Source organism: Eurosta solidaginis, chromosome 5 (genome assembly GCF_040869045.1).
Source record: "Eurosta solidaginis isolate ZX-2024a chromosome 5, ASM4086904v1, whole genome shotgun sequence".
Taxonomy (NCBI): Eukaryota; Metazoa; Arthropoda; class Insecta; order Diptera; family Tephritidae; genus Eurosta; species Eurosta solidaginis.
The window spans coordinates 47,738,131-47,765,339 of NC_090323.1; the positions used below are offsets into that span (position 1 = coordinate 47,738,131).

General features: G+C 38.9%; 1 protein-coding gene across 1 annotated transcript in view; it reads left to right on the forward strand.

The window, feature by feature from the left end:
• The first annotated feature begins 2,006 nt into the window (after positions 1–2,006).
• Positions 2,007–27,209, forward strand: part of DCX-EMAP (Doublecortin-domain-containing echinoderm-microtubule-associated protein) — a 137,896-nt gene continuing 112,693 nt past the window's right edge. The window contains exon 1 of the mRNA XM_067786507.1: positions 2,007–2,181. Coding sequence (XP_067642608.1) covers positions 2,065–2,181 — 117 coding nt within the window. The 5' untranslated portion in view covers positions 2,007–2,064. The remainder of the gene's footprint in view (positions 2,182–27,209) is intronic.

Below are 27,209 nucleotides of genomic sequence, written 5' to 3' on the forward strand. Positions count from 1 at the left end.
CCCAATTGTCAACCTCACCTATCCGCGGCGAATCCTGTTTCACTAACAGACTAGGTTCTGGTGACTCCAAGCTCCTCATGGAACTTGGGGGTGGGGAGGGAGGGAATGAACTGAATGTTTTATTTGGCCACATAAATCGTTCCCGAGATGGTCGGGCTAGAACTTTAATGGTGCTGTGGTACCGGAGCGTACCGGATCTGTATCCGGCAAAGGACCATCACATCGATAACACTCCCCAAAGCCTTCGGGGAGCAACCTTATCGCTCTACGGCTTCGAGTTTGAAAACCATATCCGCTTATAAAATACGTGACCCGCTGATGATAACGAATTTACTATCATGCGGTCCTTCCGGTCATCCAGGTACACAGGTTGCTGGGTTCGCTGACTTCACCGTATGTTTTCCACCTCAAGAATGCTCGGACTAGTAGAGCCAGTGCCAGCCATGTGGTGGCTTCAACCGGACATCTTTGCTTTATGTTGTATTAAGCGCACTTTCAAGGCGTTGGCAAGCCAAGCGTGTTTTTCCTAACCCCTTCGAATCTTCCTCACTGCCGTTCTCCTGTCCCTTTTAGTAAAGACGAGCAGAATTGTAAAAAGTGGTAGGGTATGTTGCATTTGCTTCTCAAATATAGTGGGAGTACGAGACGTTGTCTGAGTGGATAGGGATTTTCGAAAATCTGCACTCGAGTGGCATTCAGCGGCCACCACGTAAATTTTTGTTGAAATATATTGGGTTTCTGGTTTCCGATGACGTGATTGGCCAGCGTTGATTTTACATTTTACGTCAAGAATTGAGACCATGCACTAAAGGGTTAAGCAAATATACTGAGACTGCGAGGTGTAAAAAGCCTCACCAGTCCAACGCCTTGTTAAAGGAAAGAAGTGATTAAATCAGTTGATAAATTAGAAATAGACTGAGAGAACTTTAACAAGCTGAGGAAAATCTGAGAGCAAAACATAGAAAAACTTATACTAAAAAGCAAAAACAACAAACACATTGACAAGTCGGTAAAACTTTGCGTGAGAGCCCCAAAGAGACGATAAGAAGAACTTAAATAACAGAAAAGTTAAAAAAGTAAAATTGAAATAAAATCTCAGCGCAAACTTAGCGTGTGCGGGTGACCACAACTAAATTACAACAACAAGCAGTAAGCAGAAAACAACAAACCTCTATTAACTGTTTCGCAATGTCCTCTAACGAAGCAGCCAATGGCGCTGCTGAGACGCCCAATGGTGGTTATGAGCCAGCGCCAACATCGCCGCCAGCGTCAACATCAACACCACCACCAGCAACAACAACAACACAACATCCACAATCACCAACAGCTATGGACGATGTGAACGCAATGGCAGAAATTAGTTCAGCTGCACAGTTCGAGAGTAGCGTTTCAACACACGGTGTGGTTAAACATTTGAACGAAACAAATAACAACAACAGCAACAACGGCAAAACTAATTATACGAAAACTAACGGTTATCATAACAACAATCATCACATCAACAATAGCACGCATTACGAACAAAGTGGCAGCAATCGCAATAGTCCGTTAAAAAGTCCACAACAACAACAACATATACGTGTTGTTGGTGGACGTGAAAGCAGTTTTCATCCTATACAGCATCCACGCGGATTGCAAGCAAGCGGACAAGACGAAGAGAGTGATAATGAAGATTATGAATTACAGGGTGCAGCTATTGGTGGTGTTGGTCTAATTGGTGATTATTGGCAACAACGTAGCGCTGTAATAGGCGCACCAGCAAGTCAAAGTCAAAGTCGTGCACACAGTCCACACACATACATAGATAATATGAGCGAAACATCAGAACAGCCAGCAATGGCGCCATTGGTACGCTCCAAATCCCGGCCAGAGTTATCATCCAATGCGCAATTGAATACCGCAATGAGCGCCGCTAGTCGTTATAGTAATTTATCATATTGGAAGGCGCGACGTGTGGTTTTCTATCGCAATGGGGATCCCTTCTTTCCGGGTGTTGAGTTGCGTTACCGTCCAGGGCGTGATATCACATCGCTAGATAGTTTATTAGATAAGATATCGCCAAAAATGGATTTGCCGCGTGGTGCACGTTATGTCTTCTCAATGGACGGTGATCGTAAATATCATTTGGATGAACTGGAAGATGGCGCGTCATATGTGGTGTCCTCATTTAAAGCGTTCAAGGTGAGTATGAAGCAAATTTTAGTTTATTGTTTTGTATTTTTATGTCAATTTTATTGAAATTTATTATACCGCAATCGCGTGTTGTGTGCGTGTGTGTGTCTGTGTGTTCGTGCGTGCCAAGTTGGTATGTCAAAAATTAATTTGAAATATTTCAAAATTTTCTTCTTGACCTCGTCGTTGCGCTCTGCTATTAACCTAAAAACCTTTAGCTGCTCTAAATCAAACAGCAGGTCTCCCCAAATATTGTCGTCCACACACTCAGCGTCAAAGAAATCTCCTTCAAATGAATTTTCATGTTTGAATTTCATGTTGCCGGCATTCAAGTATGAACATGCATATTTGAGATATGTTTTTAGTTTTTTTTTGCATTGCAAATATTTGTGTTGATCAAACCTTAAATTTAACTCACACATACATACACTGAAAGAAAAAGACTGGTAAAATCAACTGAAATACGGGTCAATTCAACCGAAATTTCTGTCAATTTTTATCCATCGCAACAAGATGTTGAATCAACTGCGCACAAATCGTTGATTCGTAATTTACCGTTTTAGTAGTCAAATGTAAGGCGCAATAACCTCCGAAGAGATTTTAGGCCGAGCTTCTCTTCCAATTTGCGTCGTGCTCCTCTTGATTTTCCCTAAAAATTGGCCGGACGGCACCTACACGTTTTATGCCGACTCCGAACGGCATCTGCAAGGCAGATGAGTTTTCACTGAGAGCTTTTCATGGCGGAAGTACACTCGGAGCGCTTTCCAAACACTGCCGAGGGGCGACCCCGCTTAGACAAACTTTCTTCTAATTGAAAACCTTATTTCTAAAATGTTGATGTTGCTTTGCCCGGGGTGCGAACCCAGGGCATACGGTCTAGCAGGCGGAGTATGCTTCCATCACACCACAGTGGCACTTACTAACCGAACGTCAATTGGGCTGCATCAAATATGCTGGCACACATTAAACATTATACACTTTATTATTTTGTTTTATTAAACGCACTTTCACCAAATTTTATATTTTATAATTTATTTAATTTATAGTTTTGAACTTCGCTTCGCAAATAGAAATGAAAATATTAGTCACAAAACTGGTTCTCAAATCTTTCAGTTGCAGCTCAGCTCATTCTTAATTTCTTCTCTCGCATGTAGTTGCCGCACTTGATTGTTTCGAACAAAACTTGTATAAATCCTTGACATAACATTTTAAATAGAGAACTTGTAAGTTATAGAAAAGTAAAGAATCAAATCGCTAGAAGGTAATTCATCACTGGAGTAACTTTACGTGTAATGCAGCAAGTTTAATTTTCGTAACACTTTAAGCTGAAACAGTTTCAAAACAAGTCAAACATTTATTTTGTCGGAAACATTAACATTAAAAAAGGATGTTTTTTATTATCTTATTAAATTCGTTCACGTGAGTGAAAATTCATAAAAACTTGCATTTCGCTTGGACGAGAAGTTGCAAAATTGTACCCGATAGATAGGTATCCCGGTATCTCATAATTTTTGCACAGTAAATTCAAAAAAGGGTTTTTTGTTTTGTATTGATAACAGAAAAAATAGTTTTTTGTTGTGTGTTTTTTTGATTTCATGGTTTTCTTATTTCGGTGTTTTTTTTTAACAAGTGGCACCATCGTCATCAGTATAAAGTAGAGAGCGCAGTGAGCGTAAAATTGTCTTTGAAATTTGCCTATGTATTCACAGTTGAACGCCGTTGAAATGACCTGAAAGATCAGTTGTGTTAACAGAAAAATCAGTTAGATTGGTTAGGTATCTGTCAATTTTACAGAATTTTGTTAACTAAAGAGCGACAATTTCTCTTCTGTTGAAATGACTAAACTAATTTGTTCGTTTGACAAAGAACTCGGTCGAATTAACCATAATTCGATCAATTTCAACGAATCTCCGCTAAGTCAAGAACAACAGAACCGATTTGTTGATTTTACTAGCACGCTTTCTTTCAGTGTACATACATAAAAACGCAAGTAAACAAATTTTTATTGCCTTTACTATGTTTGGCAGAGTTTTTGTGTTGGTTTGTGCCTTCACCTAACTGGAGCAGTTCATAAAAATCACGAAATCGATAAAATTTGAATATTTTGTTGGCATTTTTCCCTCTACTTCTTCTTTACTTAGCGTCTTCTAGCTTTAGTTTCATTCGCAACCACTTTATGGTTAATATTGCATACGTTCACTTGACCGGTTTTGCCAGCATTCTGCCTTTGTTAGTGTTGGAATTTGTTTTTACCATTCTCTTTTAATCGCTGTTTTATAGTAGCTGCTTCTTTGAGTTTTTTTCTTCTTGTTTCCTTCTTTGATTACAATTTGTTGAACGCCATCGCTTTAAGAGGGATGGTTTGGGCTGCCAATAGGTTTCTTGATAAAAGTCCACTTACTAACCAAACCTTGGTAGCCTTTCACGTACATGTTTGATAGTCGTCGCAATTTACACTGTGAAAAATTATAGCTACTTTCTCCTAACACTGTTAGTAGGTTATGCTAGCCATACTAAATTCACGAGTACTTATGATAATTGGGTGCAGATAAAGTTTTCCTCCATATATTTCTACCAGCTTGGTGGCGCATACCACGATAGCAAGTTCTGCATATGTACCGCAGCGACTCGGAAGAGCTGGTTGGTGTCAGGTGGGGACACATTGCAAGCAGGACATATATTTTGTATGTCAGGGATGATTCTGGATAGGTAAGAATTTAACCTGTTACAGTATCCAGATCGAAGATGAGCTAGAGTGACGCGCGTTTCCCTGGGGAGAGTGCGTTCTTCGTCTGCTAGTTCTGGGCGTTTTTATTTAATTACTGGATTCACCGGGCCATTCCTGTCATAGAGGTCCGACGCCTTTGTGCCTCATATTGGTGTAGCCTCATCAATCAGATGTCTGTTGGGATGCCCAGGTTTCTGGGTAATCAATAGAAACTGTTTGTTTAGCATTTCATTTCTCTCCCTAATGAGGAGTAACGTCATTTTATTTGTTACCGCAACCAACTAAATGGATGTCTCCCTTCCGAATGATATATCAGAATAGGTACGAAAGAAAGTCTTACAGAGCGAGATTTTTGTTCATTGAGAGAAAAATTTTCTTCTTCTTCTTGTAACGATAAAGACACTTCGAGAAAGTTTTGAGGAGTGTTATCGATGTTGGTGGTCCTTTTGGGTTTTGTTTTCAATTCCTTGCTAAATTTAAAGTAGTAGCTAATTTTTTTGGCTGACAGTGTCTTCGCTTTTAACGCCCAGTTAGACGACTTTGATTATTATTAGTGCAGCATCAAGGTTAATGCTGCTCAATGTCACATGGCAAACTCCTACAAGTTTTAAAGAGAACTTCAATTCAGATCTAGCAAATGCAAGCAGCTTTTTTTTTTCGCGGTGATTCGAAGTCTACAAAAAGGTGGTGCGATTGTTGTTGCTGTAGCGATAAAGATAAACCTCGGCTGCTGAAGAAACAGGATTCGACACGGGTAGATGAGGTCGACAAGGCTTCAGAACAGCTTAAGTGCAGACCGTATGGTCATAGAAGTATAGCGCCATCTAATATCGGGCAAACGGTATATGTAGTCCCATGTCTGAGCTTCGATAAAGTTTTTGGGGCCAAAATTTAGCAGAAAGATTGGCGCAAAAGTGCAGATATGACAGAACATAAAATTCACGTGTATACCAATGGTTCCAAGTAAACGGAAGGGGTAGGGTCAGCTGTTTACTGTGTCGATCCAGAAATAAGTAGATACTACAGGATGCAAGATTACTGCAGCGTCTCAATATACATATGAATAGTGATCAAGAAGTGTTCTGGAATGCAAGGAAGCATTGCAAAAATTTTTCTCAGGCCGAACCATATTTCTGTACTGGGTTAACGACTATAAAGGGGATAGGTGACGAAAAAGCCGATGTGTTGGTAAAGGATGGTGAAACACGTGCTGAAACGACAATAAACATCCCAATCCGTTTGGGAGAAATCAAAAGGATACATGAGTTGCATATGATCCATGAAGCAGGAAAGACGTCGACAAAATCGCGGGGCTGCATAATTTCTAAAATTATGTACAAAGCCTACGGTGTTAGACTCACAAAGTGACTAATATCTCTGAAAAGAAAAGGCTTAAGATGAGCATACTAACTGCCTTCTAGAGTCACATGCTTATAAGCTAGGCCTCCAAAGTAACAGCAGGTGTAGGAAGCGCGAGCTACAGGTAGACACGATTGAGCACGTACTGAGTTCATGTTCTGCGCTCACCAGGGGCGGCAGAATTGCCAGATCTCGAGGTATCATTTAAGCTAAGTCCTAGAAAACTTCTAGTATTCGCCAAGAGGATGGAGTTATTCCATAACAAAAGTCCTGGCACCTGATAGTGGTTCTTCCGTTCGGTCGTCAAAAATTCCTGGTAAACCTATAGACTTGTTCAGTCTATATGAGGTCTTTATTGACCGGCCAGTTCAACCTAACCTAACTATCCCTTATTTGTGATGCAGATTATCTTGGAGCTCAAGTATTCTCGGTTTGAAATTGAACAAAAATGTTCGTTGGGATAAATAATAACTTCTTAAGCACTACTACAAAAGCGAAAGCAATATATTCTCGTAGTACTTATGTATTTGAATAGAGAGTTTGCATTTTTTGTATTAAATACAATACGAACCAACTCGCTTAGCGGTAAAATGGAAACAACAATACGTACGTGTTGTTGCTTTACGGTTGTATGGAGACAAACTACGAGAGTAAACTATACGCATGAATTTACAGTAGCGATAATCGAGTGCGTGAGCTAAATTACAAAATTCATACAACTTTTCTAAATACAAGAATGGGTACAGTTATTGCTCTTTTATGGAAGAGATTTGACGACAGCGACTAATATTTCATGTTTTTAATTATTTAAGCTACACGCAAAGATTTTACAATTAAGGGCGTTGTCCAACCTCTATTTAAATGAAATAATTATGATGATCTGGACTTGAATGATTGACAACTAGAAGTAACTGTACATTGTGGTATATACTACATACCAAACCGGTAAAGAATTTTTCATGAAGGATGGACGGGAGTGAGTATTGTTTGGCAATTTTATTGTAAATATTAAGGGGATTCACGAAGGATCATACCAAGAGGCGTTGTCATAATAGCTCTGTTTTTTTACAATCTACATATATACATATACACTTAAACTTTATATGGTCTGCTAAGCTTTAAACTTTATCTACACTGAAAGAAAGCGTGCTAGTAAAATCAACAAATCGGTTCTGTTGTTCTTGACTTAACGGAGATTCGTTGAAATTGATCGAATTATGGTTAATTTGACCGAGTTCTTTGTCAAACGAACAAATTAGTTTAGTCATTTCAAAAGAAGAGAAATTGTCGCTCTTAAGTAAACAAAATTCTGTAAAATTTACAGATTCCTAATCAATCTAACTGATTTTTCTGTTAACACAACTTATCTTACAGGTCATTTCAACGGCGATCAACTGTGAATACATAAGCGAATTTCAAAGAGAATTTTACGCTCACTGCGCTCTCTACTTTGTACTTATGACGATGGTGCCACTTGTTAAAAAAACACCAAAATAAGAAAACCATCAAATCGAAAAAACACACAAAATGGGAAAACAACAAAACTAGTTTTTCTGTTATCAATACAAAACAAAAAAAGCCCTTTTTTGAATTTACTGTGCAAAAAATTATGAGTTACCGGGACACCTATTAATCGGGTACAATTCTGCAACTTCTCGTCCAAGCGAAATGCAAAATTACGCCCTCTTGTTGCACAAGTTTTGTTTTCAACTAACAGGTTTTTTCCAAAATTAGTAAGATTTTGTTCAAGTTTTTATGAATTTTCACTCACGCGAACGAATCTAATAAGATAATAAAAAAACATCCTCTTGTAATGTTGATGTTTCCGACAAAATAAAAGTTTGAGTTGTTTTGGAATCCTTTCAACTCGAAACAATTAAGTGTGGCAACTACATGCGAGAGAAGAAATTGAGAATGACCTGAGCTGCAACTGAAAGAATTGAGAATCAGTTTTATATGTGTATGTAGCAAGCATGCGTATTTATGTATTCACATATTTACGTATTTATATGGCGGCCGCCGTGGTGTGATGGTAGCGTGCTCCGCCTACCACACCAAAGACTCTGGGTTCAGACCCCGGGAAAAGCAACGTCAACATTTTAGAAACAAGCTTTTTCAATTAGAGGAAAATTTTTCTAAGTGGAATCGCCCCTCGGCAGTGTTCGGCAAGAACTCCGAGTGTATTTCTGTCACGAAATGCTCTCAGTGAAAACTCGGAGTCGGCATACAACAAGTAGGTCGCGTCCCTCCAATTTGTAAGAAAAATTAAAAAGGAGCACGACGCAAATTGGAAGAGAAGTTCGGCCTAAAATCTCTTCGGAGGTTATCGCGCCTTACATTTATTTATTTATATGGCAACATATGTACTTTAATACAAAGCTATCGCAACAACTTTTTTTGTTCATTTGACTACTAAAACGGCCAATTACGGATCAACGATTTGTGCGCAGTTGATTCAACATCTTATTGCGATGGATAAGAATTGCCAGAAATTTGGGTTGAATGGACCGGTATTTCGGTTAATTTTACCAGTCTTTTTCATTCAGTGTACACTTCTGAAATTGCTGCGCAGAAAATTAGTACTCCTCAATTTCATTACGCATTATACTCAGATGTAGCTGAAATATGTGTCTATGTTTTACCTCTGCAAATGGTGTGTGTCCACTATTCACCGCAACCGATCCACTATGGCCAACATAGGTGCGTGTCTCCGATATTCGGTACAAACCGTTCTGTAGCTAGGTTTTTAACCACTGCCTCTAGGTGGGTCTGCAAAACAATATCTAAGTGATGATAAGCGATTATCCGCAAATGTATGTATATAAATGTAAAACAAAATAATTAAAAAAAAATTTTTACTAAGTAAGTATTGTTTTAATAAAACCGTTAAACTTAAATTTTTTTTTTAATTATTTTATTTTCAAGCTTTTAGTCTTTAATTAATTGCCTATTGTTTCTCATTCGATTTAGTTCATTTAGTGACTCATTATTACAAGTACTCTTTCCTGACAATTTGTTACAATCTAAGTCCGCAATACATAATCCTTTCAAAGACTTTACACGACTCTGAGCCACATATGCATGTCCCTCCTCCAAAATATTTTGATGTCACCTGTACCGTATGTAATATTTGTTCCAAATGTGAGCCAAATCGGACAACAAATACGATTTTTTTGAATATATGGACCCTTGCGCCACCTATCGCCGATTTTTCTTCTTAGGTCGCTTTCTATTCTTAATTTTTCTTCATAGGTCGCTTTCTTTCTGTGTGTTATACTTGTTCCAAATATGAACCAAATCGGACCACAAATACGGGTTTTTTGAATATCTCGATCCTTGCGCCACCTAGCCGCGATTTTTCTTCATAGGTGTGTTTCTATTCTTGTATGTATTATGTGTTCCAAATATGAACCAAATCGGACCACAAATACGATTTTTTGAAATATTTCGATCCATGCTAATTATTGCTTATTATTGCATCGTCATCGGGTTCTGAACTATATTCCAAGTTTCAACCTTGTAGCTTATCGGAAAGTTACTTAAATTTCAATTACAAAATTCGTTCACAACGGCCTTGCGGCCGGCCTGTCAAGTCAAGCTAAATAAAACCGTTTAATAAAAAACACGGCTATTGTCTCTCTTTCATAACTTGTTACAATTCACTTATTATGACTCATTGTGCAAAGCTCTCAATAATGACCTGATTAATTGGCGCTACGCATCTATGCGATTTTGAATGTTTTGCAGCGAAGAGGGATTTGTGTCTGTTTAGCGAAAACCAACACTTCGGTTATGTTTTATCTGTATTTAAGTGCAATTAGAGCATCCCCTCTGCTAATGCCTGATTTAGGTAGGAATACCTGGCCTAGCGAGCCTTAATTCATTCGCGTAATGAGACCTAAACAAGTCGTTGTCAGCCGCTTCATGTTAAAATATTAAAGGTTTCCTGCGGCAAGTCGTTTAAAATTTACATCTCTCTCGAATGCTTCCAAAGTTGTCTTATCTGCTTATTACTTAGTAGTTTACTTAATTGACACTTAATCGTTTAACAAGGCGCGACAGTCGCTTCGTCGCTATGCTAACTGGCGCCAATTGGTAACACCAAGGGAATGTAAATCGTTTTCAAACGGATCCCTTCAGCATAGTGGGGCTGCCCTCTTCCTCTGTTTTCAGAGGTGGATTCCGATAAAAATATTTTCTTAGCCGGAGCTTTATCTTTCATTCGCATAACATGGCCTAGCCAGCGTAGCCGCGAAGGCATGTGTTCGTCCGGCCATATATAACCTTATAGTATATATTTGGCCTTTTTGGCTCTTTTTCCGGTATATAAGCATTTGGTTCATTTTCTTTGTTCTTGTTGTAGCGATAAGGACACTCCCCGAAGGCCTTAGGGAGTGCTATAGATGTTGATGGTGCTTTGCCGGATGCAGATCCGTGTTTCTTGCTGCTTCTTAATCTGATAGCTGTGTCACTTTCAAAAGCTGGAGTGTTAGCCTTGCGAGCGCATGGCACCAACACAAAATCAATATGTACAATCGTTTCCTCTCCTAACCCGCATTTCTTACCTATGCCATCAAGGCCTAATTTAAAATCATGAGACGTCATCATGACCCTGCAGATAAGAGTAACTTTGTTAGAATATGGCGGATTATGGTAAAAATACTTTCTGATCCGGAGCATCACCTTTCATTTGCATAACATGGCCTAGCCAATATAGCCGCTGTGTTTTAATGCGCTCGTCGGCAAATCTTTCAAAGTGCCTTTCCCTCGAACATTCCTAGAGTTGCCTCATCTGATGCCATCAATGCCCATGCTTCTGCACCATATAGAAAGACGAGTTCGAAAAGTTACTTGTAGAGCATGATTTTCGTGTGCCGAACTTTAGAACTTTACCTTTCAATTGCCTATTTAGTCTAAGGTAGAAGAATGACTCTTCGCTGGATTTCATAACTGGGGTTTTTGTTTTCATTAAAGCTGGTTGCCAAACCAACAAAGACTTTTACTCTTTCGAAATTATAGCTGCAAACAGTGACTTGGTTTCCAAGTTTGGAGTAAGGGGCGGCTGTTTCGGCCGATGATATCAATGCTGTCAGCGTATATAACTGCATGCTCGCACGATAGTCGACCCTGTATGAAACTTCGTTTAGTTTAGAACGGCTTGAAGAGGTCCTTCCCAATTCTAACTGAGCTGATGGTGTTGCTCAAACGTAGAAATTTTGCTGAGAAGCCAAATTCGAATATAGCGGCATATAGGCAGCTTCTTTTCGTGTTGTCGAAGGTGGCTTTAAAATTGTCGAAGACGTGATGCGTGTGAATTATTTTTTCTCACGTCATGGGCAAATAGAGAACATCTGGTCGATGATAGGTTTACCAGGTCTGAAATTGCACAGTTAAGCTCCAATCAGCCGATTTACGGTGGGCTTCAATATTTCGCAAAATTTACAGCACCTTATATGCGATACTAAGAAGGCTGATTCTGCGATAGTTGGTTACAAGGTCGCTGTTTTCATTTTCCCCGAGCTTAAAACCTTCTCTAGCTAGTGTTCTAATGGTGCTTGTTACCGGAACGTAGTTGGAGTAGCCGAGCTAGAGAGTCGGCTTATCACATTCGCAAACCACCAAACGGATGTTCAGTGGCTAGCCAGTGAGTACTTAGCTAATAAAATATATTTAAATTTTTGAAATCTCCACGAGGTAAGTATTCGGTACATTATCAACTTGGTTTGTGATACAAATACAATGAAAGCCAAAAACTCAGAAACTTTTCAAAGTCAAAGTATGCGTAAAGAAATCCCAAAAACGCACATCAACACTTAAAGGCTCCACATGTAATGCTCATCTATACACCTATACACTTACAACACATCATATTCTTGTGGAAAAACATTTGTAGCGTTAGCCCAATTTCAACTTCCTTTGCCCTAAATAAAAAACCTGCCCTACCAACGACGTGAAAGTCTGCCACGAAATTGAAAGTGAGAGTTTTATGTTATGGAGAGAGCACAATCCTTTTTCTTTAATTTTTAAAGTAATCCGTTTCGCTGACAGCGCTGTTAACGCTATGAGGAGTGGTGTTGAAATGAGTTACAGCCGGCAGAGCTTATAGCCCGCGTTGCCGTTTTGGTTAAGGTTAATCAAAGTTGGTAGTTTTATTCACCTTTACCCCTCTTAGCTTTTGGTGGGCAGAAGTAACAATATTTTATCTTACGCGACGCGTTCATAACCACGGGGTAGTTGATTGGTGAATGAACCAATACAAGCTATCGGTAAGAAATTATTAATATTTCTAGGTCAGGGCGGAAATTCAGCCCTCTTAAATCATCAGTTTAATTTCGACTATTTGCAAAGCTCTACTGCCTTAATATTTCGCAAGTCCGCTGAATATACGTACAGTAGCTGCTGAATAGTTTATTCCGTCCCAGATATTAGCCTCGAAGTATACGAGGTATTGTATTGTAAGCCCTGTCATGATGCGAAATTGGTGTGGTGGTAGCGTGCTCCGCCAGCAACATTGTCACATGTTCTGGGTCCAGGTTCCGGTCAAAGCAATATGAAAAATTTAGAAATACATTTTTTTCTGCCATGAAAAGCTTCTAAGTGAAAATTTATATGTATGCCTAGCAGCTACCGTTCAAATTCGTCATAAGAAATTTAGGATCCGTCTCGGCAATTTGTAGGCAAAATTAAAAAGCAGTACGTCGCGAGTTGGAAGAGAAGCTCGGCCTTCATTTCATTGGATGTAAATCACGCCAAGTAATTATTTATTTTGTTCATGCCGCGAGTGTTCAACGAGCTTAGAGGTCATTTATTACTGATATTAATACTGAATATGTTCATTAGGGTAAGAATTTCTGAAAATCCCTTTACCTTGAATGGCGGTCACGACTTTTTAGAAGCTATAAAATGTGCAATTTTTCTGTCCTACTTTTAGCCTCAAAGAGCATTGACTTTTCAAAGCAGTGCTGCTCAAATTTCACGACAATTTCGAATCAATGCTGCCGGCGACCCAAATCTTAGCCCAAATACAATATTTGAACGAGTTCGCTTCATTAATATCTTATCTGGGTCGATGCAAAGTTTCAGCAACTGCTCGAGCCTTAACTCGAAAAAGTACGTCAGGCTTGATATATGGAGAATTTCATGATGTTCAACTTCGAACTGATCGCGAGACTCGAGCAAGTTATAGGAAGTGAGATATTCGCGAAGTACTAAATTTTTGCGCCCCTGGGTCTCGAACATCTCAAGACACGCAAATGCGATTTATCATGACTTTTAATACCATCAAAAAAAAGGCCAATGCAAGTTTGCAGATCTTATCCCAAACTCTGAGGTCATACCCTTAAATGGCTGGAGTAACGTTAATTTTCCTAATGAATCAACTTTGCATACAAACTTTTTTCAGTGCCATAATATTTTTGAATCACTTTTCAATTGTCAATTTGCTAGTGTAAAGTTTTTTATGCCAAAGTGCTCGTTCATCATTTGAAATTGCCTTTTCTTTGTACTTACATATGAAAATCAAAAACTTCCATACGGATTTTATTTATATGTTAGAGTATACCGGGAGTGCTTTGATTTTTTTTTTATATTTGAAGTCTAACTTTTTATCTGTGCCTCTGATTCAGAGCAAAACAAAAAAAAAAGTGCTATAAGTGTATAAGGGGGTCGAGCAGCTCTATTTCAGAGTCTGAAGAACATATTATACTTCGCCGCGAATTTAATTTCGCTGTATGTTACGCTGCCTCGGCATACAAACTAAGGAACAGTATATCGAAAAGGCAGAGAGTAGACTCAACCTTCACATAGCCCAATCAAACGCGTTGTTATCATTGCCAATCTGAGATCCCTTAAAAGAGCACAGCTTATCAGAGCAGATACTGTCATGCAGCCAGTAGATCCTAGAGAATGGAGACTATGGTTTAAATAGCAATAGCTGAAAACTGAAACATTGAGCAGAATATAGCCGTGCCCATACGAACGCTATCTACGCTCCCCAAACTTTCAAACCAGGCAATACGCCGAACTTGAAATATCATTTCGAGCACTTTCCATCACACCTATGATCCGCCGGCAAGGGTAAATAGAGGCATCGATGTATATATCAAAGTTTTGAATTTTGGGTACCAAACCTGATTTTCTACCAAACATTGTTTTGCAAGAATACAGAGTCCTGCAGTCCTGTTTGTCTCTATGGTTTCTTTTACTTAGTTGTGAAAAGAACTCTTTGGTATTTTGGATTAGCAGAAAGAGCTGAATCTTGAAATTCTTTGTATTAATTTTGTATATCACTTTCTCTCTTTTGGAGAGAATTTGCAAGAATCTCTGATATCTTCTCTCACTCGTGCCTGATCCATCTCGGGGGAGCATAGTATACCTGTCAGTACTATGACGTAATCTAAATAAGCTATCACTTAAACTTCATTACTATTGAGTTAACAAAGTGGCATAGGCTACCTTTTTGACTTTATTCTTGTTGAGTTAACGAATTTCGCTGTCTATTATCCAAGACCAGATCAATACTGATCAGACACCGCCCTACGGAGTCTCCTCCAAAGGATATTACCTCACTCGCCTTTTCGGAACACAGATCTAAGTTCATTCATTTAAAAGAGGGACTTGAATTCCAATAAAAGAAATGGAATTATTGTCTCTAAAAAATAAATATAAGGTGCGATAACATCCGAAGAGATCTAAGGCCGAGCTTCTCTTCCAATTTGCGTCGTGCTCCTCTTGATTTTCCATACAAATTGGCCGGACGGGACCTACATGTTTTATGCCGACGCCCAACGTCATCTCCAAGGCATATGAGTTTTCACTGAGAGCTTTTTATGGCAGAAATACACCCGGAGCGCTTGCCAGACACTGCCGAGGGGCGACCCCGCTTAGAAAAATTTTCTTCTAATTGAAAAACCTTATTTCTAAAATTTTGATGTTGCTTTGCCCGGGGTATGAACCCAGGGCATACGGTGTGGTAGGCGGAGCACGCTAGCATCACACCACGGTGGCCGCCCCTGATTTAACGGGTTGAAAAACCTAGTGGCAGACTTACAGAACCACGGGGTTCTTTACTATCTCCAGCCGTATGTAAGTCATGTTTAACTTTCAAAAGAGAAAGAAATGGCTTGAAGTCTTTGGAGTTTTATTTCCTCACTTGTTGAATTTTAAGATGAAAATCAATATAGTCCTCTCCATTTTGGGGAGCATGATTAAGCCGAAACTAAGCTGGTGCTCATAGCCAAAAGAGAAAATAATCAATAATAGATCAACATAAAAAGCACAAAAGAACTGCGTTACGGGTGACCTTGGACGGTGCCCTTTAATAAATTAAACCTCATTTTAATGACAAACATTTTTGGTATATTGGAAAATAGTTTGGTATGCTAATATATTGCTGAGTGGCAACACTGCTACCGTCTAGCAAATACAACGGATTGGTAAGTTGAATGAGAAGGAAAAGAACCACTTAGGTACTAATAGCTTCTCGCATATGTAAGTGTGGAGGAGCCAGCATTGCGGTGGCAGTAGCAGCGGCGATTGCGCTTTTTGCAGAGTTTCATATTTCTTTCATCACGCTGCAAAGCATTTTTGTTGTTGGGAAAACCCCGCGAAAGTAAATGAGCTAGCAAACAGAAAAGTAGTTGCCTTAGTACACTGAAAGAAATGGTGCTAGTGAAATCAACAAATCGGTTCTGCTGCTCTTGACTTAACGGAGATTCGGTGAAATTGATCGAATTACGGTTAATTCGACCGAGTTCTTTGTCAAACGACCAAATTAGTTTAGTCATTTCAACAGAAGAGAAATTGTCGCTCTTAAGTTAACAAAATTCTGTAAAATTGACAGATTCCTGGCCAATCTAAATGATTTTTCTGTTAACACAACTGATCTCACTGGTCATTTCAACAGCGATCAACAGTCAATACATAAGCAAATTTCAAAGAGAATTATATGCTCACTGCGCTATCTACTTTGTACTTATGACGATGGTGCCACTTGTTTAAAAAAAAAATACCAAAAGAAGAAAACCACCAAATCGAAAAAACACACAAAATGGGAAAACAACAAAAAACTAGTTTTTCAGTTATCAATACAAAACGAAAAACCCTTTTTTGAAATTAGTGTGCAAAAAATATGAGATACCGGGACTTCTCCTCCAAGCAAAATGCAAAATTGCGCCTTCTTGTTGCAAAAGTTTTGTTTGAACGAAAAGAATTTTTCCAAAGTCAGTAACATTTTGTTCAAGTTTTTACGAGTTTTCACTCACGCGAACGAATGTAATAAGATAATAAAAACATCCTTTTTTAATGTTAATTATTCCGACAACATAAAAGTTCGGGTTGTTTTGGAACTTTTTCAACTTAAAGTGTTACGAAAATTAAACTTGCTAAATTACACGAATAGTTACTCCAGTGATGAATTACCTTCTAGCGATTTGATTCTTTACTTTTCTATAACATACAAGTTCTCTATTTAAAATGTTATGTCAAAGATTTATACTACCTACAAGTTTTGTTCGAAACAATCAAGTGTGGCAACTACAGGCGAGAAAAGAAATTGAGAATGAGCTGAGCTGCAACTGAAAGAATTGACAATCAGTTTTGTGACTACTATTTTCATTTCTATTTACAAAGCGAAGTTCAAAACTATAAATTATAAAATATAAAATTTGGTGAAAGTGCGTTTAGTAAAACAAAATAATAAAGTGTATAATGTTTAATGTGTGCCAGCATATTTTATGTAAGCCCAATTGACCTTCGGTTAGTAAGTGCCACCGTGGTGTGATGGTAGCGTGATCCGCCTGCCACACCGTATGCCCTGGGTTCGCACGCCGGGCAAAGCAACATCAAAATTTTAGAAATAAGGTTTTTCAATTAGAAAAAAAATTGTCTAAGCGGAGTCGCCCCTCGGCAGGGTTTGGCAAGCGCTCCGAGTGTATTTCTGCTATTAAAAGCTCTCAGTGAAAACTCATCTGCCTTGCAGATGACGTTCGGAGTCGGCATAAAATCCGGCCAACTTGTAGGGAAAATAAAATCAAGAGAAGCACGGCGCAAATTGGAAGAGAAGTACGGCCTTAGATCTCTTCGGAGGTTATCGCGCCTTACATTTATTTATTTATATGGCAACATAGGTACTTTCGTACAAAGCTGTCGCAACAACTTTTTTGTTCATTTGTCTACTAAAACGGTCAATTACGAATCAACGATTTGTGCGCAGTTGATTCAACATCTTGTTGCGATGGATAAAAATTAACAGAAATTTCGTTTGAACTGACCCGTATTTCGGTTGATTTTACTAGTCTTTTTCTTTGAGTGTATCTTTTTGTTGCATTCTTAGGTGTGACTTTCTCTTTAACTGAATGTAGTGAATTTAATTGGCAGATTATGTAGAATGAACACTTAGCGTTTCAAGATGATGCTAAAGACTTACTCACTGCATGCGCCATTGTGTCCTCTTTTCCGCCGAAGAATAAATGTGATTGCATTTACCTGCTATTTAATTTAGCAATATAGCATCTAAGGAACCATCACACTTTGCCTGAACACCCACACAGAAAGACCTTTACCTTAACTGCCTTGAACAGCACTTTAGCGTCCTGATTAGTTATTTGCCCTTATAAGTTGCCCTGGTTGCATATTGGCTTGATTGCTGGTATGATTGCATGATCTAAGCTGGGTGCTATACTATTGAGTAGGGTGTGGTCTAACCATATCATAGCTCTTTGCCTTGCAAAGACCCATCCCATTCTGGAATTATTTAACTTATTAAATATTGCGTCATTACCTTTGAATTTACTGTACCTTAGTTGTGCAGAAAATTAAAAATATTTGTAAATATGTAAAAATATATTGCTTCAGCTTTGAACCACCCAATAGACGGAAGTGCGCCATATAGATTCTATACGACGTAGTCACGGAGATGCAGTTCACTATATACACTCTTAAAGCAGTGTGATGAGTAAATAAAAATGCCATTCATAAAGTCTAAACACACGACGAACGTGTAACTACTTCGTGAATATTCATTGAAGGAATTACTTGGCATTGTAGGGTTGCCGCAGTCATTTGTAATTTTTAAGAGCATTTTCATTTTAAACTTTTGTAAGATATTGGCTATACTTGAATGCTTCACAGAAACATCTCAGTCTACTTTGGAATTGAGTAATTTTATGCAAAAGCAACAACATTCTTGTGGTCCATAAAGCCTTTAGCCTTAATCTATTGCCACTGGCTCATTGCACACGTTGCTCTTAAAGGCTAAAGATGTTTTTGGAGTTTACCTTAGGTTGATTTGAACTACCCGGGCAATAAAGACCTCACATACACTGAATATGTTCATATCGTCACCAAATTTAGGTACCGGGCCTCTTGAAATGGAACAACTCCGTCTTCTTAGCAAATACTAGAAGCTTTCTCGGACCAAGCTTAATTGCTGCCTCGAGATCGGGAAACTTTGCCGCCTTGATCTGGCCCTGCGCTTCTGTTCATGCTTGATTGATTGATCATATGCGAGTCATGTCTCCTCTTGATTTCTCCCAAACAGATTTCGAACTCTACCGTCGAGTGCTGCACACTCCCGCTAACTCATCGGCCTTTCCGTAACCTTCTACTCCTTGATGACCGGGAACAAATGGTCCAGCCTGAGCAAAGTCTTCACAATGCTTCTTTGCATTCCAGGACACTTCCTGATGAAGTACTGTGTGGGATGAATGCCTTGATCGTCCAAAATGTCTGCTGCTTTCTTCATTGCTACAATTTTCACCTGATAGATACCGCAGTAATCTGGTAGCCTGTAGGATCTACTTATTTATGAGTCGACATAGTAAACAACAGAACCGACTCTTCCGTTAATTTCGAACCATTTGTCTAGACGTCTATATTATGTTCTCCCATGTCCGCACTCTTTCGCCAACCTTCCGGCTCTCGTTGCACTTAAAGTGCAAAATCTTTAAGCTTTGCTGTCCAAGGAGAGAGTGACCGCCCTCCCGTTTTATTTATTTGCTCGTGAAGCTTGCAATCGACTTTTGATTAACTTCCCGTATCACTAGAGTCTTCAGAGCTGCAACATACTTCAGAACTCGATGGTTTTGCAGCATAAGGGAAAAAGCGTAGGGACCGTGATATTTACAAAAATTGTCCTTGTTTGGAAATTTTGCTTTTGAGTTTTAAGTTACTTCTCAATAATGCAGAGACCTCGAAATTTGGACATAACCTTAGAAACCTATAAAGTTGTAGTATTTATTATAAAACACTTTTCTAGATGAGGCAGGCATTGAAATATTTAGGGATATTTAAAAAATCCATTTAGAACATGAAGAATCTTGCGATAAATTTTTAGGAAACTTTTCATCGGGCTAACATGGTACGGCACCTAGGGTCGCGGTAATTAGAAAATCAATATAAGTTCAAAATTTTGAGATTAGTTTCTAAATAACTTCTCGGCGATCCAAAAATCTGAAATTTAAGATGTGAAAATGACAGTTTGGCCCATGTAACAAAATGTTTCGCTATGTGTCGCACGGATCGGATGGAATCTGGCGATTATGTTTTGAGGCTTACACTGAAAAGAGCAACACTACCACAACAACAACTACATTAAGTTTTAAGAGGCTTCCCACTGAGCTACAAATATAAGACCAGATGTTTGGTTAAAATAATAAAAACGCCGACCACTAAATGCCGGATATCTCGCAAAGACGCGAATACATGGATATTGAAGACATCTGTAGAACTAGCCAGGAGGGGTACGATCGCTCACATCCTTCCCAAAAAAGATGCGATAGGCTTCTGCTATATACAGCGAGAGCACGAACACTATAGGCAGAGAAAATATGCTCTTTTAGCGCTTCCTACATGCTACTCATCGAGGCTGGTTTTGCCTTACCATGATAAAGCACCCACTATCACTCTTTTGACGCTGAATGAGTCAGAGCTATCATCCCTGGTAAGGATTCCCACTGGTCACTGGTTTGATAGGTATTCACGCCACTAGAATGTACACCGAATGCAGCGATTCCTGCTGCAGCTGCAAATCTATTGAGGTGTAGCAAACAAGTAGGAGGTTGGCTGCTATCGTTCAACCGTTTTTCTATAATATTGCGGAGCTATAAAAGCTCAAAATAAGGACGATAGTAAAGTTTATTAACTTTAAAAAGTGATTCAATCCACGGTAAATGGTACAGTTCGGGTTATTTACAGTGTAAGTTAGTAGCCAAAGTGTAGAGCTAGGATGCAACTTCTCGGCTCAACCCATTTTTTTCATACGCTTACTTGCTTCCATTGAAATTTCTGTGACTAGGTACCCAAGTGTGTGTGATTGTTCTTGAGTACATAAATGGTAATCTCTGCGCTTTGAGTCTGCGTATGTATCACTTCGGCTTGGAAGATACAACCTGAGTGTAGGAGATAAATGGATAGTACAACTTTTAGCTGTTCGAAGAAGATACCGGCTGTGATACTGTAGTTCGGTTTGTATAAGGATATGTGATGTGAGTCATCTTACGTAGGGGAAAATACCTCTAAGTTTTTCTTAGGTTCAATGGCATTCAGCGACTTATTTACATGCCTGCTAATGACGTCACTACAGCGAGCGTATTTTATTTTACCGTACACTTTATCTGAAATGTTTATTACCTATTTACCTAATTTCCTTAAAAATTTTAATATATGGCAACTCTGTTGATGCATTTCCAATAGCGCACCTATTTCCTGGTTCATTCATACAGTACACAGCCTTTATGCAGTTAAGAGTAGCACAAGGTTACTATGTGCATGGGCATGTGGACTTGTGTAGTAATGTTAACGGTAAATAGGCGTTTGATAGGCTTGTAATCACACTTTTAAGCGACATTGACGATAATTCTGCGATGAAATTGAGTAACAGGGGTGGAAATGTGGAATGAAAAAGGAAATTAGGTAAGCACGGAGGGACAGGATGAAAGGCGGACAAAGTTTTGATGAGACTGATCGAAATTGCCTTGCAAGATAATCAAAATAAAGGCGGATGGAATATTGAGAACTGCGCTTGCATTAAAGCAATCATTTCGGGTGTGTGAAAACGTTAAAAGGGCGGATCAGTTGGTCAATGGCGCGCGCCACAAACAACGCTAAGGTAATGAAAAAAATGGGATTAAAATAGGGGTTTTAAAAGGTCGAAGGTCATAATATTGAGGCGCGTTCATGTGCGCTATAATTAAATAAATGAATTAAGGTAGGGCACTGTAGTGTAGTACCGAAAAAAAAAATACAAAATTTCAGAAAAATGAATGCGACCGAAAGTGTGTAAGTGCATAAGGAAACAGCACAGTTGATTTAAGGACACTGATTCATTTAACGCTTTACGCGAAAAGTGCAACTATCAAACAGGAAAAAGGTGTAAAGTTAATTGTCGCTTTTTAATAAAGCAATGACACGCACTTCGGAACTCGCTGGCATGATTTACAATGCGTGGCCGCTTTTGTTGCGTTTTAACGTTTTTTTTTTTTTTGTATTCTTTTTTTCTTTCAAATGTTTTATTCTAAATTTAATTACAGTTGTAATCAATGCTGTTGTCGTAAGTGCAATTTGCTACCGACAATATAATCTTATAGTGTGAACTCACGTATCGCTTGCAATTCGGGACAACCCATTTACGTGAGCATACTTTTAGGTGCAATAGCGTAAGGGTCAAAGAAAATAGCCAATTGCAACAAGGTCACTTGCATGCATTTATGAAAAAGGGAACATTGCCAGCACCCTCGGATTGCAATTAAATTATTAAGGCTTATGGGCTATGGTCATCGGTAATCCATTCACGTATGCTAAACAAACGTGAGTATGAAGTACTCGTGATGTTCTATGTTCAAATATACAGGCTAACGTGTAGAAAACGAAAGTTTTAAACAACTAGAGCCGCCCAAGTGGTCGAAGTTAAACCACAATAGACTAACTAAACCGATAGCTTGTGGATAACACACCGAGAGCACTTCAAGAACAAAACTGATAGCTTCAATAGCAAACCGACAACGATAACAAATCGATAGCATGCCGATAACAAACCCATACCCCGCGGATAACAAATCGATAACGTTTCGTAACAAATCGATATTTTTGATAGCCATTTTATAAATTTTCGATAACTCTCCATATCGAATCACTAACAAACCGATAGCCCATCGATGCCAATATAGTTATCGATAAAAAATTCATACAAATTCGATAAAAAACAAATATGTAATAGAGAACAAACCAATACAACTACACCTACCTTACACTAAGTATATTCTGCAGTCCCTCATGCGCTATCCCATTCCCATATTTTACGCTACATTCGTACAGTTTACTTCTTCTAAACATTACAGTTACACTAACACTTACCATACGCTTACATTCTTAATTCTACCATTACGTGAGCAAAGATGTTTACACATCAAAGAAAGTTAAGCTTAGTTCCCTTAGTAAATTAAGAAGAAACTCAAAAACTAGCCAGAAATGTTCGAAGCCTATCAGTTCTCTTTTTGCACGAAATATTGTCTCCCTTCCCATATTATTCCTGTGCACATAAGTCTTATTTGTTGTTGATTGATAACAAGCTAAGTCCTTGAGAGCAGATTCGTTTATATAAGATGCCCAGCTTCTACGAAAATTTTCGAAACTGGTTGTTTTGGATTTAGAGGGTGAATGACTTCATGCCCTACAAATAGAGTAGTGCATTCACGCAGTCCGTCGGAGGTGGAGTGTGGATTGAGTTTAAATCGAACATTAAGAGATGTCATAGGCATAACGGAGGAAATATCTATCTAATAATCCAATCTTACATAAAGTGGGTTTTCTCTGAAAATAGGTTTAGCAAAACTTCATTAACCTACAAAAGTGTTTTAATTTTACCGCTTTAAAGTTTTTTTAGATTTGCCAGAAAATGTGATGTGATGTGTTGGGTTATGATAAGCATACGTGGGTGATATTATATGATATTTGTGGCTGTGGATTATAATGAAGTTATGTGATAATATATCATCTAACCTGATGTGATGCCCGTTGTGCTTTGTTTATAGTAGTGTGATATAATGGCCCTGATGTGATGTGATGTTCGTTACTGTGGATAATTGTAGTATAATCAAAGAGGATAAATTAACAAGAGACATCACTTAACATGTTTGCTTCGAACCCAAACTACTCGCTGATTTAGATTGGGGTTACTGACATTTCTTTTTATGGCTGTTCGCAAAAACACGGCGAAAACCACGGTTGCCACTTCGGACTCTCTTTGGTGCGCTGGTACCTTTTTGTAAATTTTGGTGCTTTTTAAGCAAGTAGCCACGATTTTCAAATTTTTGTCTTTTTCACTACTGCACAGATTCAAAAATCGTTCAATCATTTAATTGTATCAGAACAAAGGCAATTCCGGCATATAAAGGAGTAATGTCGGATTTTACAAAAAACAAATTTTGTAGATAGTTGATGAAGTTTTGGTGGTTAGATATTTCGATCGATTAAATTAAAAATTTATTTCAAAATCACGTGTGCCTCTTGGTAATTTTATAAAGCTTGTCATTGATGGAGCCAATAAGATGGCCAGCGAAAAAATTAATTGAAAACAAAATTTTACATTTAGTGCATTCAAGCGAATCGACTTGAACTAGGTAACCTGTCACACTGCAAAATGGCTGACTTTGTACCCCTTTTCTTATTCTGTAAGAAATATTGCCACGATTTTGTTAAGCCACAATTTGTATGCTGACACGACTTTGTTATGAGAAATTATCTCATTAATTCTCATACATCAGATGATGAATAGCACTGTGATATTGAAATATTTTGGGTCTTATTTATGTATATGGGCAAGTAGCTTTTTACTTTTAGCTCTTATTCTTAGTGGCGGCCACAGTGGTGTGATGGTAGCGTGCTCCGCCTATCACACCGAAGTCCTGGGTTCATGCCCAGACAAAGCTACATCGAAATTGTAGATATAAGGTTTTTCAATTAGAAGACATTTTTTCTAAGCGGGGTCGCCCCTCGGCAGTGTTTGGCAAGCACTCCGAGTGTATTTGTGCCATGAAAAGCTCTTAGTGAAAACTTATCTGCCTTGCAGATACCGTTCGGAGTCGGCATAACAATAGTAGGTCAAGTCTCGCCAATTTGTAGGAAAAATTAAAAAGGAGCAAGACGCAAATTGGAAGAGAAGCTCGGCCTAAAATCTCTTCGGAGGTTATCGCGCACTACATTTATTTATATTTATTCTTAGCTTTAAAAAATTTGACATCGCTTCTTTTAGCCTTTATTTATTGTCTATATAGCCTTTTTTCTGCAAAGAAGTTCTGGAACCCTGCTCTAGTATTTTGACATGCGGCGAAAATTAAAACGAAAAGTGGGAAGCAACTGTCAGTAACCCCAATCTTTTGTGGCGAGTGTTTGATATCAAACATACGAACTGACGCCTCTTGTTATGTATGATCTTTGGTATAATATTGTAACGAATTTGCTTGCAAATCCTCTTATTTGCCTTTTTGCTAAGTTCGTATCACTAAACTGTTGAATAAATAACTCCAATATTGAATAATGGAAAAATGGCCTTTATTAAAGTACTTCACAATAACACTTATACTTTGCAACTAACTGGCTTAATAACCAAACTGATAGCTTAAATGAAACTGACTTTCAAAATAATATTGCTATTGCTCGCTAGATATCGTCTTAATCGAAACTGATTATAGCGCCTCTACCGCTGGTGCTTTTATACTCTTTGATTTCCTCGCGGTATCTTCTAGGCGCTTCCAGAATTTACTTAGTTGCCGCTATATAATTATAACTACAGATGCACATATATAGCTTCTCATATGCGTGTATTTGTGAGCGACACTTCAAAAATTACAATTGCATACTTTTGGGAGCATCTCTTCTCTGCTGCGTGTACGTACATATGTGTAGACATAATGTTTTATTCGTTTATGTAGATACAAGTGACTGTCTGCTTTATTGTTGTTGTGACTTCATTTACTTAGCATCAGACTAGGGATGTGAGTATCACCTGGTATCACCCATATTCGCCACACTGCCCTCCACCTAAGTCTGATCGTCCCGATCAGACAAATCTCTCGATCTAAACGCTGACAGCCTTTCCAAATGAACCACTTTCATTTTGGTTCGTGGTTTGCCAATGGTTTGTATGCGGTACACTACATCGTTGATCCGTTGTACAGCTTTGTATGGGCCTTCCCAATTACAATGCAATTTCGGGGACAAATCTTTTTTTCGTTGTGGGTTGTATAACAGCACCAAATCTCCTTCCTGAAGCCCTTCCGAATTAAATGCTTTATCGTACCTCGCTTTCATCTTGTCACTCATAATTTTTGATCGTTGCCTTACAAGATCGTGTATCTCTCTCAGCTCTTCTTCCAAATCACTAGTGGTTTTCTTAACATTTCTCTCCGCATTGGCATCTATCCCAAACATCAAATCAGCTGGCAGTCTAAGGTCATTGCCAAAAATTACTTTTGCAGGGGTTGACCCGTTGTCTCATGCACGGCTGATCGGTAAGCCATCAAGAATAATGGTATCCCACTCTTTATGGTACTTGTCGACTACTTTCCTTAAGTGCTCCTCCAATGTTCTATTGAATCGTTCTACCATACCATCGGATTGAGGATGCAATGCACTTGTATGTGTTTTTCGAATGCCCAATGATTTACACATTTCCTGGAATACAGCTGATTCGAAATTCCTGCCTTGATCAGAATGTAATTCCATTGGTACACCATACCTTGCAACCCAATTGTTTATAAACACTTTTTCTACCGTTTCCGCTTCTTAATTTGGGGTTGGGTATACCTCCGGCCATTTGCTGAAATAATCCATAACTACCAGTACATATTTGTTTCCGCCGTTGCTAGTAGGAAATGGACCGGCGACATCCATAGCGATCCTTTCAAATGGCGCACCTGATTTATATTGCTTCATCTGGCCATGACTTCGGGTTCTGGCCCCTTTTGCTCTGCTGCAAACCTCGCAGTTCGCAATCCACTCAGTGACCGACTGACGGCAACCAACCCAATAGAATCTCTGTTTAATCTTCTCGAGCGTCTTCGTGATTCCAAGATGACCTCCGCTTGGACCATTATGCAGCTCGCTGAGCACGTCAGGAATCCTCTTTCTGGGAACAACTATCAGTTTCTTCTTGCATTTACCATCCTCACTCTCCCATACTCGATGAAGGCAACCGGATATCAATTCTAAACTGTTCCACTGTGCCCAATATGACTTCGCAATGGGACTCTCTGCTGACATCTCTTCTCTGTTTGGTCTTTGGTTTCGTTCGAGCCCTTGTATAACACGTGACAGATCTGTATCTTCTAGCTGACGCTTTCTTAGCTGTTCCTTGTCCCATTCATCTGCACATGTTATAGTCATTAGCCGGACATCTATAATGTCTTCTTTAGCCTCGACTTTTGAACAGTGCTTGCATTCCAAACTACATGGTCTTCGTGACATTGCATCGGCATTTCCATGGATACTACCTTTTCGATGCTCAATGGAAAAGTCATAGCTTTGTAGTCGCTCGATCCACCGTGCCAGTTGTCCTTCCGGATTACGGAACTGCAGAAGCAATTTTAAAGTTGCGTGATCTGTCCTGACACGGAATCGCTGGCCGTAGAGTTATTTGTGAAAATGTTTAATGCACTCTACCAATGACAACAGCTCTCTCCGCGTAACGCAGCAGTTCCTCTCTGGTTTTCCAATCGAACGGCTGTAATATGCAACTATCTTCTCCTGTCCATCGACCAGTTGCGACAAAACGCCTCCTATAGCATATCCGCTCGCATCTGTATCTAGAATAAATGTTGCTCCTGGAATTGGATATGCCAACTTTGGGGCAGTACACAAACGCTCTTTCAATGTTTGGAAAGCTACTTCTTGCTCCTTCTTCCATTCAAAAGCTTTATTTTTTCTTGTTAGCTCGGGGAGACTATGGGTTACGCTG